Source organism: Motacilla alba, chromosome 2 (assembly GCF_015832195.1).
Source record: "Motacilla alba alba isolate MOTALB_02 chromosome 2, Motacilla_alba_V1.0_pri, whole genome shotgun sequence".
In the NCBI taxonomy this organism is placed as follows: Eukaryota; Metazoa; Chordata; class Aves; order Passeriformes; family Motacillidae; genus Motacilla; species Motacilla alba.
Window position 1 is genome coordinate 2,144,041 of NC_052017.1, and position 17,282 is coordinate 2,161,322.

Below are 17,282 nucleotides of genomic sequence, written 5' to 3' on the forward strand. Positions count from 1 at the left end.
GATGTTACACCAGGTCTCATTATCATTGGTGACAGCACTTCTGTATTTCCATAGGACATTTAAATAAATACATACAGATCACTGCTCTGAAACACAAACAGTGCCTGGGGGTGAGGTGGCTTGGAGAGGTGACTCCCAGCAGCAGCAGAATTATCCAAAGCTCCATCACACCCTTTCCCCTCTGTCTCCTCTCTTTTATTCCCAGCTCTCCTGGCCAGGCATTGAACTGAGGACACGGGATGCTGCCTGAATGAGTGTTCCCTGCACACTCATTTATGGCTCTGCCTCCTGCCTCCTTGCCTGGGTGATGGTTTGGTGATGGGAAGCCCTCAGTCCCTGCCAGTGTGATGGCTGCAGCAGGAGCAGATGTTGCCTGGCCTGCCTGAAGCACAGATGACCCCGAAATCTTTACCCAGCCCTGAGAGCTGTGTGTATAAATAACCCTCATGGTTAGAAAGCAAAGAGCCTGGAAAATCTGCCTGACCCATGGGGCTGGGACCACGCTGAGCTGCCTTTTATCTCCGAGCCGAGCCTGGGAGTTGTTCTCAGCTGGTTATTTTTAAATAACCAACAGCACTTCCCTGCAGCTCTGTCCTGCACCAGCAGCAGCAGGTGGGACTTTCACCACAGTTCTTGGGTGGGAACCAGCTCTTGGTGGCCATCCCTGAGCTCTGGTGGATGTCCCAGGGGGTGGCTTTAGGAAGGAGCGGGTGTGACATGTGCTGGAGGGAGCCTGCTTGTGGGGGATGCACCCAAGGAACATTCAGTGCCCCTGTGGAGTGACCACGAGGTGACCCACTGCTGTCTCCAGAGCTGAAGGACCTTGAGGGGAAGGAGGTCACTGCCCCAGCGTGCTGGAGGCCAATCCCTACCCCAGGAAGAAGCAGGGATAATGTGGCCTCAGCCTGCTGCATGTTCTCACTCTCTCAGTGGGAGATCTCCAGCCCTGGAGGGGTTTGGAGATCTCCAGCCCTGGGGAGTTTGGAGATCTCCAGCCCTGGGGGAATTTGGAGATGTCCAGCCCTTGGGAGGGTTTGGAGATCTCCAGCTCTGGGGAGTTTGGGGATCTCCAGCCCTTGGGAGGGTTTGGAGATGTCCAGCCCTTGGGGGAGTTTGGAGATCTCCATCCCTGGGGGAATTTGGAGGTCTCCAGCCCCTGGGAGGGTTTGGGGATCTCCAGCCCTCTCCTCTGGAACCTCCCTGTGTCCTTTGGGAGAGCAAGCTGTCATTGTGCCATGTGCCGAAGTTGAAACATGAAGGCAGGGTTGTGGTGATTTAACTTTTTTTAGAGGTTTATTCCCCAAAAATGCCTCCCAGACCCTGGTTTTCCTGGCATGGCATATTCCCACCAAGGTGTGTTCATCCCTGCATCTCACTCACTGATAGGGCTTTTCCTGCCTGTCTTGGGTGACTAAACAGGGAATAAACTTATCAGTAATGATAAGGGAGTAATTAGTTTATAACAGGAAACCTCGAGGAATGGAACTGCAATAAAATGCAGATGCTGCTCCCTGCAAGAGCATCCAGGCAACAAGTTCCAGTGAGCAGGAATTGCCCTTCCAGGTCCATTCAGGCTTTTTTGGGAAGCCAGAGCTCTGAATATCCTGCTTTGTCAGCACCAGGAATAAAAGTTCCTTATAAACCAGATGGTTTCCAACACCCCCTTTAATCCCAGTGCAGATCTTCCCACGTTTTCTGCCCTCAGAGGTCTGATCCTTGCTGGAATTTCTGCCCTGACTGTCCATTTCCACTCTGAGCACGGCAGAAATGTTATTTATTCTGCTAACAGCACTGACACCCCTGGTGCTGCTGGAATGGCAATGCCAAAGCTCCTCACGGATGGAGCAGGTGCTCCTTGGCCATCAGGGTGGAGGTTTTCTCCTTGAGAACCACTTGCCTCAGGCTTCCTGTGCATCCCCATCCCAGCCATTCCTTCCTGCAGCTGCAAAGAAACCAGAAGAGTCTCTGTAGGTGCTCAAAACCCCTTTCCCATCCTTCACCTGCTCTCTGCTCCCTCCCCAGCTTGGAGAGAGGGGAACCCCCTCCTTCAGGGACAGCTTTTCCTGGCAGTGCAGCAAAGCAGGAGCTTCAGGGCAGTTTTTCCCACTAGCGAGCTTCCCCTCCTTTTTATTTTATTTTTTTATTATTTTTTCACCCCCGACAGCCAAGCAGCTTTTCCCAGAATGTGTTTCCCACATGTTCCCTGTTAGTCACGCTCCCAGCCTTTCCAAACCTCTTCCCAGTGCCACGAGCTGATGCCATTAATTTACTCCCAACCGACACAGGAGAAATTCCAGGCGGCGCTCCCAAAAACCAGACCCGGCGGCTTGTTTGGATTTCAAACCAATGCCCTTCTCTCTCCTGGCGTGTCCGTGGAGCATCTTCCCAGCTTCTCCCGAGGCTTGGCGAGGGGCAGGAGGTGGGGGTCGGGCAGGGGCTGCCGGCAAAGGCGGGGTCTGAGCGCTTTAAATAGGGAGCTCTGCTTGCCCAGCCTGGAGCGCGGCTGGACCGAGCTGCCGGGGCTTCATCCAGGGCCAGGATAAAGGCAGGGAGGCACAGGAATGTCGGTGGAGGAGGGAAAGCCACCGCGAGGAGCATCATGTCTCTGTAAGTAGATTTTTCCCCCCCCTCCCTGTAGTTCAGGCAGCAGAGAGAGAAGCGTGCAGAACGGGCTGACAATGATCCAGCACTGATTTATGTATTTTTAATTCTTTTTTTTTTTTCATTATATTTTTTTAATTCTTTGGTGTGTTTTAGAGTCAGTTTTTAAAGTTTTCCCAGTTCTTACGGCTGTGCCTGCGGTTGTGTGGAGGGGTCAGGGGGTTTGGGGAAGTCACTGTGCTGAGAACATCTCATTCCTGTACTGGCTACACACAGTTCTGACTACTTCAGGAGTTGTTTGAGCAGTCCAACCCCTCCTTTGCAGCTGTTTTGAAGTGTAGCTTGTACCCTGTGTGTGTTTCTTACGCTGTGTGCCACCTCTGGAGGTGATGGATGCCTGAATGAATGGGTTTCAAAGCCACAGGGATGGGGAGTCCTTTCCTGGGGAGATATTTGAGCTACATAAACCACCTCATCTAATCCCTATTTTTTTTTTTTTTACCCAGACTGCATAACTTTCACGCTGCACAGAGGACTTGGGTCTGTGGCAGGTGGAAAGATACAAAAATGTGTTTTCTGTTGATGTTTGGGATTGTGAGGAGACACAGCCTTTTCCTCGTGCCAGTCTAGCACTGGGAACAAATCTTTCCTTGGAAGCTTGTTTTATTTAGAATTGATCCCAGAACACCATGATGCACTAACCCCCCAGCCCAGCAATTAAAAGCATTGAAATCCCACAGTTTGGACTCTGGAACCAGTGAGTCCTAAACCCCACTGGAAGTTTCACCAAACTGGAGCATAGGGAGGGGGTTTTACCTCATTTCCTTCGGCTCCTGCTCTCAGATACAGCGCCAGGAGGGCAGGGGGACACACAGGGGTGCAACACCAAGGTGTGACCCCACACAGCGGGGTCCCAGGGGTGCAGGAACAGCTTGGGGCTGTTTCCTGCAGATGTTCCTGCAGATCCAGATGTGCACAGAGGGCCGGGCAGCAGGGGCAGTGGCAGGACCCACAGCTCAGGGTGGAGCTGCTAGCCAGGGATGGTCTTCTCAAAGCAACAACCCCTCACTTCTGTCATTTTAAAATTTCCTTCCTTTTCCTTGGCTCGGGAGATTTGGGAGCACTTCACTGGGTTCTCCTTTCTAAAATGTGTTTCCTAGAGGAGACGGGGTGCTTTGCTAACTACTCTGACAAATACCAATTCAGAACTTGAGTATTTACTCCAAAAGCTGTCACAGCCTTGGTCAGACCCTCCCTGCCCCAGCACACAGCTCCTGGGAGGAGCACTGGAGCTTTGGGAATTGTGTCCAGGACTAACATTTGCAAAAAGGTGAATTATCCTCGGTGTAGGCTTCAGAAACCCTTCAGGGCAGCACTGAAACTTGGATGAACTGCTCTGCAGGACATTCAAAGTGCATTTTTCAGAACAATTTGGGGCTTGCAGCTGATTTGGGGGGCAGATGGGAGCTGGTCGGGGGGTTGGACACCTGCATGGGGCCAGCCAAGGTGGGGCTGCATCCGAGCCTGCCTGATCCAGACCCGGATGCTCCACAAACAGATGCAGCATGCCCCACACCCAGCAGGGTCTTCCCTTCCCAGCCCCCCCCATCAGCTGGAGCTTGGCTGAGTGCCTGGATTAATTCTGCAAATCATTTAACATCCCAGTTTGCCCTCATCTGAATGCCAGCACAACAGAGGAAGAGTTAAATGCCCCTTAGGATGTACCCACTGTAAGGAAGCAAAAAAAGGCACTCAAAGAGGGAACCTCCTCATCTCACCCCTGAATAAACCAAATTTCCTCAATAAATAAAGAATATCTCAGTGGGCATCACTTCCCATGTCCTGCAGTGGCTGAATTGTCCCACCTGCACAGTTGTGCTGACCGAGGCATCACTTTTGAGGCAGGAGAGGGGTTTCTGGTCCCAGCAGCTTTGAGGGTTGATAGCAGAGAGGAGAATTTCCCCAGCTCTCCTTCTGGTTGATGACCCAGCTGTGCCTCAGTTTCCCCAGCCCCAGGACAAGAATAGCACCATCTGCAGAGCTCTCCCACAGGCTGGGCCCGGCGTGTGAAGACTTGGGGGGTTGTGTTCACAGGGGATTTGTTTGATCTGGAAATAGCAGGGTTAGAAAATTCCATCTGCCTGCTCTCGAGAGCCCTGAGCAAACCAGCCCTGCTTGGCTCCTGTCCTGGGAAGCAGTGGGAGCAAAACTGCATTCCAGGAGGGCTGGATGTGGACAACATGGTGGGGCATGTTTCCCTTCCTGCTGCTGTCTGGGGCCGTGCTCCCACCACGGAAACCCTGCAGCAGAATTTTGTGTCTCCAGTGGTGCAAAGCCAGGCTCGTGTCTCGTGGCATCACCAAGCCACGTTGGATGGGGCTTGAGCAACCTGGTCTAGTGGAAGGTGTCCCTGCCCATGGAACAAAATGATCTTTAAGGTTCCTTCCAACCCGCCAAAATTATAGGATTCTGAGATTTTATGATCATTTTCCCCACTCAGCCATGCTCACCCAGCATGGAGAGTTCTGGTTGATGCCCATACTTCTTGCACATAGGAAAACAGCTCCTGTCTCTTCTTTTTTCTCTTTTTTTTTTGGGGTGCAGGTGCTTTTCCTACTGCTCTCATCTCTCAGTGTCTGTGCCAGTCAAGCAGTGAAATTGCCTCCTGTCTTTACTGCTGCCTGAGGTCACCCAAGGAACTCGGGCTGAGGCCCCGCTGCAATTTTAGCTAAACACAAAATGCTTGTTACAAGCTCTTCCTCCCCAGCTGTCCAGGTCTCCTAATGAATCCATGGGTTTCTCTTGAAAGCTTCTCAAGGTTTATTTTTGAAACAGTCTGTATTTGATTAAAGTTTTGTTTTGTTTTGCTTTGTTTCAAGAGGAACTTAAAAGGGCCATCAGCCTGTAAACATAAATATTGCCATTCTTTCACTGATTCTTTGCATTTTTCTGGGTTTACTAATGAAAGATATTTCTGCAGGGCAAGTCTCTGTGTTGTGGGAGCATCCTCCACTGCTCCAGCCCTGACCACACTTTAAGGGGAGAAATTTTCCCTAATATCCAATCTAAACCTCCCCTGGCCCAGCCTGAGGCCATTCCCTGTGCTCCTGTCCCTGTTCCCTGGGAGCACAGCCTGACTCCCCTGGCTGTCCCCTCCTGTCAGGAGTTGTGCAGAGCCACAGGGTCCCCCCTGAGCCTCCTTTTCTCCAGCTGAGCCCCTTTCCCTGCTCCCTCAGCCTCTCCTGGTGCTCCATTCCCATCCCTGGACACTCTCCTGCCCCTCAATGTCTTTCTTGTCATGAGGAGCCCAAAACTGACCCCAGGATTCGAGATGTGGCCTCACCAGTGCCCAGTACAAGGGTCAATCACTGCTCTGGTCCTCCTGCTGGCACAAGATGTGACCTCCCACCCCTGGTTTTTATCTCCCCCTCTCCCTGCAGGTTATAACTGAGCAGCCCTTATGACCAACATGAGCTGGAGCTTCCTCACCCGCCTGCTAGAAGAGATTCACAATCACTCCACCTTCGTGGGGAAGGTCTGGCTCACGGTGCTCATCGTCTTCCGCATCGTCCTGACGGCGGTGGGGGGCGAGTCCATCTACTCCGATGAGCAGAGCAAGTTCACCTGCAACACCAAGCAGCCGGGCTGCGACAACGTCTGCTACGACGCCTTCGCGCCGCTGTCGCACGTCCGGTTCTGGGTCTTCCAGATCATCATGATCTCCACGCCCTCCGTCATGTACCTGGGCTACGCCATCCACAGGATCGCCCGCTCGGCCGAGGAGGAGAAGAAGTTCAAGGGCTTCAAGAAGAAGAAGCAGTTTGCCCTGAACTGGCAGGCCGTGCGCAACATGGAGGAGGCCATGGAGGCCGACGAGGAGGAGCCCATGATCTCCGACGACGCGGCCGAGCACGAGAAGGCCAAGGCCAAGCCCAAGTGCAAGGAGCAGCAGAAGCACGACGGGAGGAGGCGCATCCAGGAGGAGGGACTGATGAAAATCTACGTCTTCCAGCTCCTCACCCGGGCTTCCTTCGAGGTTTGCTTTTTGATAGGGCAGTACTTGCTCTACGGTTTCGAGGTGGAAGCTTATTATGTCTGCAACAGGGTCCCTTGTCCCCACACCGTGGACTGCTTTGTGTCCCGGCCCACGGAGAAGACCATCTTCCTCCTGGTGATGTACGTGGTGAGCTGCCTGTGCCTGCTGCTGAACATGTGCGAGATGTTCCACCTGGGATTCGGGACCATCCGCGACGCCATCCGCAACCGGAAAATCAACAGCTTCCGGCAGCCCCCCTACAACTACGCCTACCCCAAAAACATCTCCTGCCCTCCCGAGTACAACCTGGTGGTCAAATCCGAGAAGTCCACCAAGATCCCCAACAGCCTGATGGCCCACGAGCAGAACCTGGCCAACGTGGCTCAGGAGCAGCAGTGCACCAGCCCCGACGAGAACCTGCCGGCGGATCTGTCCACGCTGCACAAGCACCTGCGGGTGGCCCAGGAGCAGCTGGACATCGCCTTCCAGAGCTACAGCAGCACCCAGGCCAACACGCAGCCCTCTCGGACCAGCAGCCCCGCCTCGGGGGGCACTGTGGTGGAACAGAACAGGGCCAACACCGCCCAGGAGAAACAAGGTGCTAAACCCAAGGCCTCGCTGGAGAAAGGCAGCTCCAGCAGTAAAGATGGGAAGACGTCCGTGTGGATATAACTGCGTCAGGAAGGAGAGAGGGCGGCGTGAGCGGGGTTTTTGTTTTGGTTTGTTTCTGGTTTTCGGTGTTATCTCGCGTTTGTTTCGCAGGGCGCGGTTTTTGCGTGGAAGGCGAGAGAGCAAAAGGAGTTTCGGACCAATTTAGTGCTGTCTTCCAGTTAACAAAAGACATTTCTTCCCTGTTTCCAATGTGTTCTCCAGATGGGAGCCTCCAGTGAGTGACAGGAACCTCCAGTGAGTAACAGCAAACCCTCCCCACCTCCCAGCCCCTGGCTGAGCGCCGGAGCCCCCAGCAGAGACTGGACAATGTGCTGTGGTGGGAAGAGGAGCTGCTGGTGGCTCAGGAGGGAAGGGAGGCTGACAGGGATCAGCCACCCTCCTGCCTGGCAAGGCTCGAGTGCTGCAGGCCAGGCAGTGTTTAATTACTAAACACCCTTAATCATATTAATTCCCGATCCTTTGGTAAGAAAACCACTGACATATTGCAGGGAGCTTCGTGGCAGGCTCACAGCTGATGGCCTGCCTGGGCTGGCAGATGCCAATGAAGGCCTCGTTGGATGCTGTGAGCCAGAGCTGGCACCCAGGTCAGGTCTGGGGCAGGAGCACAGCAACTGGACCTAAAACCAGCACAGGGCTGAAGGTTTCATCTTTTCTTCCTCTGCTCCAAACCCTCCTGAGCAGGAGCGAGCAGTGACATTGCATCCTACTGGTGCCTGTGTAGCACTTGCTACAGATGTGATGGGAATTGTTGCAGTTACAAGGTTTTTAACAAACTGCTGCTTCACATCATCAGAAAGTGCCTTTATGCAACCAGGAAAACAAAAGTGTAAAGGGTTGAGGCTCCTTTACTCGCTGAATTTTAGACCATCGGCGTCGGCAAATTTGTTTTTCTGATTAATTGAGGAAAAGCACTGTTGGCAAATTTGTTTTTCTGATTAATCAAACCCTTATAAATAGTGGCAGGAGGAAGATCTATGCATAGTGTGTCTCTGGCATGCGTGTGTGTCCGTGTGTAGATACAGACACTATGAACACATGTGTGTGAACGTAGACATAGAGAGCTAGGTGTAAATGTGATATCAACCCTCTGCTCCTTCTGCAGCCTTCCACCTCCCCTGAGAAAACCCAGCTGCTCCAGGGCTGGGGCTGATCTCATCCTGGGGCTTTTAACCTCCAGCCCCACCTGGGGAACTGGGAGGGCTTTGCAGCTTCACTGGGGACAGGACCAGGACAATAGCAGGAAGGTTTTCCTGAGTTTATGGGGAATTTTTTTTCAGCTGGGCTTGACTTTAGGGTGGTTTTCATGCACTTACAGTACTTTGGGTGTGTGTTAAAATCAAGCTGCTGGTCTCCAAGGCTCCTACTGTTCTTTGTCAGAGGGTGGTTTCATCTCCACCCCAGAGAACCCAGACAGGCAGAGCCTTCAGGATCAAACCTATTGCAAAAGAAGTAAATTCTCCCTGAGCACTGCACTGTCCCTGTGCCAAGCTGTTCCCTAGGGCTGTGCCAGGATTTCTTATGCGTGGGATATTCCTGACTTCTCTCTGGACACCACTCTCATGTCCTTGAGGTCAGTCCCTAACAGCCCTGGGGATGCCTGTTCCTCAATTGTCCAGCCCTTTGGCCATTCTTGGGAACAGGCAGAGAATTTGGGTATGCCCTTCATCTCCTGGGAACTTTGGCTGAGCTGTGTGATGCATTAGAGAACAGTCCTGGAAGCAAAAAAAAAAAAAAAAAAAAAAAAAAAAAGAATTAAAAAGAAAGCAGAGAAACATCCTGCAAGGTAACCAGCAGCAAATATTCAGCTTTGTGGCTTTGTGTGTCTGTCTGGGGAACCTTCCAGGCCTGCTCCTGCTCCTGCTGAAGGCATTGGTAAAATGCCTGGAATGCTGTTTGCTCTTGCTGCTCGAGATCTGCCCCTCACAAAAGGGTAAGTGCATCCAGGAGGAGGAGGATCAGCACAGCAGCAGCCAGGAGTGCCATCCATCCACCCCCTCCTGCTGGGAGTTTGGCAGGAAAGGCTCAGAAGGGTCACACCACGGTGGTGTGGAGACAAACATATCCAACTGCTCTGTTTGTCCTTGTCCTGTGTGTGGGAATGTGCTCCGTGCTGCCTGGGGATGTGCTGGGCACAGCAGGAGAGGCTGGGTGCTCACAGGGCTGCTGAAACCTGGAACAAATGCCTGCAGGGCCGCAGCCCCGGCTGCTGGGGAGGAGAGAGGTGATCCTGGCTGGAAATTTGTTCCCTGGTCGCTGCAGCTGTGCAGGGCACCAGCTTGTCCCCCACATCAGTGGCACTTCTCCTTTATTCCCAGCCCTGTGTCCCGGGGGAAACTGTGTGCATTCAAAGTCATGATCCCAAGGGAGGGATGGAAACTCTGAGGATGACCATGGCTGGATGCTGCCTGGGTTCTTCTGATTCCTTTTCCGTGAGCAACAATCCCACAGCCCCAGATAAACTCGTGCTTCCCACACGATGCTGGAAGGCCCTGCCCCATGCAGGAGCTGGGATTTTGGGTTTCTCCTGCCCCTGCCTCCCTCAGCACCATTCATGGCCTGAGCACTCGCTGGTGACTCAGATCTGCCCCTCAGCTCCTGCTGACCTGCAGATCCCCCCCCCGTGAGTCACCACACCAGGGACAGGAATGTGACTCCCTTGTTCTTGCTCCAGGAAAACATCTTGGCCAACGCCTCGGTGGGGAAAGCCAGGGGCAGATTTTAAACTAAAACCCCCAAACCTGGTCACAGAGACCTGATTAACCCATGAAAGCCAGTCTATGCAGCAGGGCTGCACCTGCTGCCCCAGCAACACCCAACAGGAGGAGATCCCAGCTTCAGAGCAGCAGGGTGGGAAAGGACCATGGATCTTCTTGCCGACTTGCCACCATCAAATGACTCCCTGAAGGGTGACATGAACCCCCTCTCTGCAACCCCATGGAGACATGGAGAAGTCTCATGTCTTTAACCTCTGCATATTTTGGCTGTTTGGAGACTGTTTTCACCCTCAAATCTGCTTTAAGCTGAACACCTTCAGCCTCACCAACCTTTCTGCAAGGGCTGCATTTCTAGCATGGTTTTCTCTGGTGTCTTTGGACCAACAGCAGCCACCTCACATCTTCCCAGCAGTGTGGCAGTGCTGCTCGTCCTGTCACCTTCCCTCCCTTCTCCTCTTCCTGCACTCTGGTCCTCCCCAAAACCTCACTGCTCCCCTCTCCAGACGTGTGCTTGTACAGTCAGAATCTTCCTGCTCTCCTTCAAACCCCCTTTTTATTGTCACACAGTGAGCCCAGGGGGCTCTGAGTGACCCCTGGGTCCTGCAGAGGGTTTGGAGCCTCTCCCCAGCTGGTGTCACCCTCACATCTCGCATGCACACGCTGTTTTCTGCAGGGAGAGTCAATAATTGCAATATTGATGGGGACCAGAGCCAGGGCAGACTCTTGGGGATCAATAACCCCCTCATTGAGCAGGGACACGGGGTGACCACCCCCAGCCCTGCTCATCCCTCAGGCCTGGAGTATTTCCCTGCGTAACACCCCTTCCCAATGGGAGCTGATCCTGCTTTCCCATGTTTTCCAGGAGTTTTGCCAGGGACTCAAGCACAGGGGTGCATTCCCAGCTGGTGTCAGGGGTGCCTGGGAGGGATGCAAAGATGCCTGTGAGGTCCCAGCCAGCCTGGAGGACACTGGTGATCATCTGAGGATGGGGAGGAGGGATCCAAGCTCTCCCAGATCCCATCTGGGCCACACAGGAGCCAGCATGGGTCAGACAGCCCTTGGAACAGAAAAGATTATTACTATTATTATTATTATTATTATTATTATTATTATTTCTATATATACTGATTTGCTCACTTTGCCCCTTCCTCCTCCACTCTGTGACCTATAAACCCTTTAGGAAGTTGGGTTTCTCCACTGAGTCACTGCCACAAAGGTGACCAAACGCAATGATGGCTCTGCAGGAATGACTCCTTTCCAGGCAGGAGCAACAGTCCCTCCTTTCACCCTGTCAGTGGGGGCAGGAAAAGGATAGAGCAGCAAAATATTCACAGCCACAAGCAAAATCCCCACCACAACTGTTCCTAACTCAACCAGCAGCTCGAGGAAATTCATTTAGAGGGTGGAGCATCAGCCATGGAAGAAATGCCAATGGTGTAATTAATGCTTTGCTTTTATTTTTGTCTGTTCTCCAGGTAGCAGTTTGGTCCACACACACAAGACAGGTTTAGCTTCGTGGCTGAACTAATCATAAACATTGACTCTCTTGCTAAACTTGGTCAGATGAAGTGCCCACACTTATATTTCTCTTCTTACCATTCAGGGCCAGGAATGTCCCACAGAAGCCAGATTACCTTCTTGCTTGCATTGCATTCCACTGGGAAATACTTGAACTAAACTCAAGGCCATAACCAGTCTGTGCTGTTACAAAGTGTCTGGGATTGGTGGGGTTTTTTTTCTTTTTTCTTTTTTCTTTTTTGTTTTTTTTTTGGTTTTTTTTTTTTTTTTTTTTAAATCTACTAACTGTATTTGTACTAGAAACTTTTGGAGTATGAGGTCGAATCTGTAAGTATTTTTCAGTGTCAATGTTACATCTGGGCTGTAGTTAGAATATGAAACACTGGTCAAAAGGGAAAGGGACATCAGTCCAACTCAGCCGTGGCTATTCCGCATCCATTACTAATAATACGGAATAAAACTTACATTTTGTTACAGTACGTAAAGCGTGTGGTGCTTGCTTGAGCAGGGCTCTGAGGGATGAGGAGAAATCCTTCTCCATCTCTGACTGGCCTGGTTTAGCCATGAAGGAGCTCTGTTTTCCCTGCTATGGCTACAAACCATCCCAGAATAGTTTTGCCTTAAGAAGCGTTTGACCTTGGCGTTGTTTGGGATGCCTTGTCTCCCTGATGAATCACTGCAGATCCCTCAGGCACAGAGCTCAGGCTGCTGAGGGAAGCCTGGGCTTTCAAAAGCAAGAAAACTCCGGGGAATCTGGGAGAAATTGATGGTTCAAGCTGAGCAAACAATGAGAGAGCACTTTTGAGGGAACCTGGCTTTCCAAGCACCTCAGTCTGTGCTCCTCCTAAATCACAGACACTGGTCACTCACAACCCCCTCCAAATGTCCTCAGGAAAAAAATTCTGGACTCAAACATGCGTTTGTTTTTTTTTTTCTGTTTCTCCGGAATTGAGCTAAGTTGATGGTTGTATTTTCTGAGATCCCTGATGAAGGGAGGAATGCTGCATCTGACTCCATGTTCTCAGAAGGCTAATTTCTTATTTTATGATCTATGTTATACAAAGGAATACTAAACTAAACTGTACTAAAGACTAGAGAAAGGATACAGACAGAAGGCTAAAAAGATAATACTGAAAACTCCTGACTCTCTCCAGTGCCTTGACACAGCTTGGCCCCAATTTGCCATTGAGTGAAAACAACTCACCCCAGAATCCAATGGAACAATCACCTGTGGGTGAACAATCTCCAAACACATTCCAAAGCAGCAAAACACAGGAGAAGCAGATCAGATAATTATTGCTTTCATTTTTCTCTGAGGCTTCTCAGCTTCCCAGGAGAAGAATTCTGGGCAAAGGGATTTTTCAGAAAACATGACGGAGACAGTGGACAACTTCTTTGGCAGGACACAGGACATGGTCCCACCAAGAGACAGGGAAGAGCCAAGGCCAGGCTGGATGGGGCTTGGAGCAGCCTGGCCTGCTGGGAGGTGTCCCTGCCTGGGGGTTGATCCCAACCCACAGAAGGAAGAAAGGCAAAAGCAGCCCCCATCCAGCAGCATTTTGGGAACAGGCAGAGTAATCACAGCTATTGTATTGGCAGGGAGGAATGATGAATCTCACTCCGTGTTCTCAGAAGGCTGATTTATTACTTTATAATATTAAATTATATTAAAGAACACTATATTATACTAAAGAATACAGAAAGGATACTTACTCAATGCTAAAAAGATAATAATAAAAACTTGTGACTCTTTCCAGAGTCTTGACCCTGATTGGCCAAAGAGTGAAACAACTCACACTCACCAGAACCAATGAAACAATCACCTGTGGGTAAACAATCTCCAAACACATTCCAGATGAGCACAACACAGGAGAAGCAAATAAGATAAGAATTGTTTTCCTTTTCTCTGAGGCTCCTCAGCCTCCCAGGAGTAAAATCCTGGGCGAAGGGATTTTCCAGAGAATGTGAATGGCACCCACAACCCCTCCCATTCCTTTGGAAAGCCAGGGTGAAATTGCCAGTGGCTCTCCAGTTCTCTCTGGGATCACAGCACCCATGGCTGCTCCTCCTGCAGACACAATTCCTGAATTCCAGCCACAGCATCCCCCTGGCTCCCAATCCCTCCTCCCAGGGTGTTGGAATTCAAGCTCCTCAGGGCACAGGCCCAGGGGGAAATTTAGGCACAAGATTGACCTGAAACCCCTGGAGAAACCGAGATATATGAAGCTACAAAGTGAAATAGAAATATAGATTTAGAATATAGATTTTTGCTTTTAGTAGAAACTTCTACTAAGTGCCTTGATCTAAAAAGCTGGAGCAGAGAGCAGAGGCCTTTTTGCTCGTAAGGCACAATTCTACCATGGCAGTGGTATTTCTATAAGGTTACCCTGCCCCAAACAAAATGTAAGCTTAGCTCTTACCTACTCAAAATCCCACTCCATTATTAATATTTCACTACTACTACCATACCAAAAATAACAATATATCCCCTTAGAACTTTCAACTTCAAAAGATCTTAAAAGAATATAAAATAAAGACTTTAGTACAACACAACGACAACCTTTTCCTTTTTACTCTCACCTAGAGAAAAACACCCATCAGAAACCCACACCAGGGGAATGCAATAACTTCTGTCCTTTCCTCTCAATCCCCCCAGCAGGAATCACAGAGCCCTTGATTGAGATTGGAAAAGCCCTCTGAGTTTGAGACCAACCTTAACGCAGCACCACAACCCCCAAACCCTGTCCCCAGGTGCCACATCCACATGGTTTCTAAACATTTCCAGGCGTGGTGATCCCACCACTTCCCTGGGCAGCCTGTTCCAATGCCTGGCCACTCTTTCAGTGAAGAAACTTTCCCTAATATCCAATCTAAACCTCATCCAGTGCAACTTCAGGCTGTTTCCTCTGTTCCTTGGGAGAAAAGACTGGTGCCCACCCTCTTTTCAGAGCAGCCTTTTGGATGCACAAACTCACTCCCTCCAAGCTCAGCTTCCACTTTGCTCTATTCTGTTCCGTTGTACTTGCAATTCCCCCCTATCATCAGTGATTTTGCATCGCCCAGGCTGCCACAATCCCTGTTTTCCTCTCCAAGGCTGTGGGATATTGTCCCAGAAGTCCCAGCTCCCCTGCGTCCCAGCTGCCTGGGGCTGACCTCCCAGAATATTTCATGCACAAGGTTTGGGAGGAATAATTGCAGCTCACCTGGGTGTTGTGCTTAAAACCCTGACAAAAAGCTGGAGAAAATGAGTTTATTATGGCAGCATTACCCTGCAGGGCTGGCTGCAGAGGTTATCCCTGGTGAGGATGAGTTATTGACAATTAAATGCCAAGGATGAGCCCTCCCAAGTGGGAGCCTCGGGCTGTCCAGGGTTTCAGGCAGTGGGAGAGCAGAGAGTGGAAAGCTGAAGGAGCAGGAGGCTGCTGGCAGCTTGTGCAAGCACCCAGGGGCTGCTGAGGGACAGGGAAGGAACCTCTGTCCTCTGTGGGCAGGGATCCTGAGCCACCCTGACACATCTCACTGGGAGAGAGGTGGGAATTTGTGTCCTGTCACCCCGTGCCACCAGCTCTCCTCCCACAAACACCCCTAGAAATGACAAAGCTGGTGGGGGGTGATATCAGAATCCCAGAATGATTTGGGTTGGAAAAGACCTTAAAGATCACCCTCGTTCCAACCCTCTGCCACAGGCAGGGACACCTCTAGTGGGAGGTGGGAATCCACTAGAATTCCACACCTTCCAGTAGAAATTAAAGTCATGGGAGTTCTGGGAATTGTGTTGTCCTTCCCACCAGGCTTTAGGCTCCCCATTTTTAGTGAAGACAGGCACACACTCACTGAGGGCTGGCACAAACCCTCCCAGGGCTCTCAGTGACACCATGGATTGTCTCAAACCATCCCTTGAGCTCAGTTAATGCACCAAACTGGCAGAGTTGTAGTTTCTGACACAGAAATTTTTCAATATGACTTTATTAAGCAATAAATTCTGGGCTCAAACATGCATTTTTGCATGTAATAACTGAATAACTCCACGAGAAAAGAAAAGCAAACCAAGAGGGAAAGGAATAAAAGCAGTAGGAAGTGGTAAAACAAATAAAGGCTTAAACTGGCTGCCTGATTGTTTTCCATTTTCACTTTTATTCCCCTTGCTGCCCTCTCAAATATCTCTGTGGGGTTTGATAGAACACACCTGTGGCGGTTGGGAATGCAGGGAGATGGCAAAGGCTGCCTGTGGGATGGCCACTGATGATCCCCACAGCTTGGTGGGTGAAGCAGGGATGTGGAACAGGTAAAAAACCCCACAAAGTTGGATCCAGATGTTCCTCCATGGTGCCTGTTGGACTCTGGAGTTCCAGCCCAGCTGTGCTTCCAGATTTGTGATTTCCTCCTTTCTCCTTCAAAAAGCAAACCCAGCTCCTGCTCTGGGCACATTCCCACTTCCAGGGAGAGAAAAGAACCACCCGGAGCATCAGCTCTCTGCTCCTCCAGCTGCCCCAGAGCCAGGCAGGTTTGCCCAGCCCCGTGCTGGACACACAGCTGGTGCCAGCAGCGGGCAGAGGACATCCACGCGCCAAGGTCACCTCGAGTCACCTCTGCCCACACCTTCATTTCCCCAGGGCCAGCCCTGAATTCCAGTGGGAATGAATTCCAGGGTGAACAGCCCACGTGTCTCAGGGCCGCCGGGACACGCTGTGGGATGTGTGATAAGCTTATCACTGTGGGGCACACGGGGAGAGCCCAGCCCTGCATCAACTCAGCACATTTCCAGCTCCTGCAACGCGAGCCTCCCTTCACTCAGGGTTTTAGGATCGGGGGTTTGCGCTGCTGCTGCCTGTCCTGGAGGTTTTAGAGGGGTCACTGGGGCCAGGAGGGCTCCCCCTGCCCAGAGAGCTGCTGGTGGTGGCAGAGGGAAGGGCAGGATGGGCTCAAAAACCGAGCAGCAGCCACTGGGAAAACAGAGGGAAACAGCGCTTCAGCTCCATGGTTTTAACCGGGGGGGTTAACACAGGGATTCCCCATCGCAGGAAATATTCAGGATCAGTTTGGGCTGAGCAGCCTGATGGGCTGGACATTTCCCTGATGGGTTGGACATTTCCCTGATGGACTGAACATGCCCCTGATGGACTCGGCATGCCCCTGATGGATTGGACATGCCCCTGATGGATTGGACATGCCCCTGATGGACTGGACATGCCCCTGCTCCTTGCAGGGTGTTGGACTAAATGACCTTTAAAGCCATTCCATGATTTTATTCCAATGCAATGCTTAGCAGAAATCCCCGCTGAACTGCCAAATGTTGTAATTGCCAAACATGATGCACTGCCAAAAATTAGCATTTACTCTGTTATACGGAGTAAATTATACATATATAATTTATATATTAAAATACATATAAAATATATTTAAATATATATTATATATAAAATTATATATCTATATAAACATATATAACTTATATATATATAAAAATTAAACATAATAATAATAAACGTTTAATTTACTGCAGTCCAGTACCACAGGCAGTTTCTCCAAGGGTGTTAGAAGGGTGTTAGAAGAGGATGGAGGGCAGCATTTACTCTGTTATATGGAGTAAATTATATGTATATAATTTATATATTAAAAACACATATAAATATATATAAAATATAATTTATATACATATAAATTATATATAAAATATATATATATTATATAATTATATATAAAATATGTATAATTTATATATATATAAATTAAACATTATA

At 50.4% G+C, this 17,282-nt stretch overlaps 1 protein-coding gene across 7 annotated transcripts in view; it reads left to right on the forward strand.

Annotated features, from left to right (window-relative positions):
• GJC2 (gap junction protein gamma 2) overlaps window positions 1–9,072 on the forward strand; it is a 41,285-nt gene extending 32,213 nt beyond the window's left edge. For 6 of the 7 annotated variants that reach the window (XM_038128838.1, XM_038128839.1, XM_038128837.1 and 3 more), the window contains one exon: window positions 6,042–9,072. In XM_038128838.1, the coding sequence (XP_037984766.1) occupies window positions 6,062–7,309 (1,248 nt within the window). In that variant the 5' untranslated portion in view covers window positions 6,042–6,061 and the 3' untranslated portion in view covers window positions 7,310–9,072. Of the gene's footprint in view, window positions 1–1,437; window positions 2,608–6,041 lie in introns of those variants that run through there. The other variant, XM_038128841.1, reaches the window with a different exon arrangement.
• The last annotated feature ends 8,210 nt before the right edge of the window (window positions 9,073–17,282 follow it).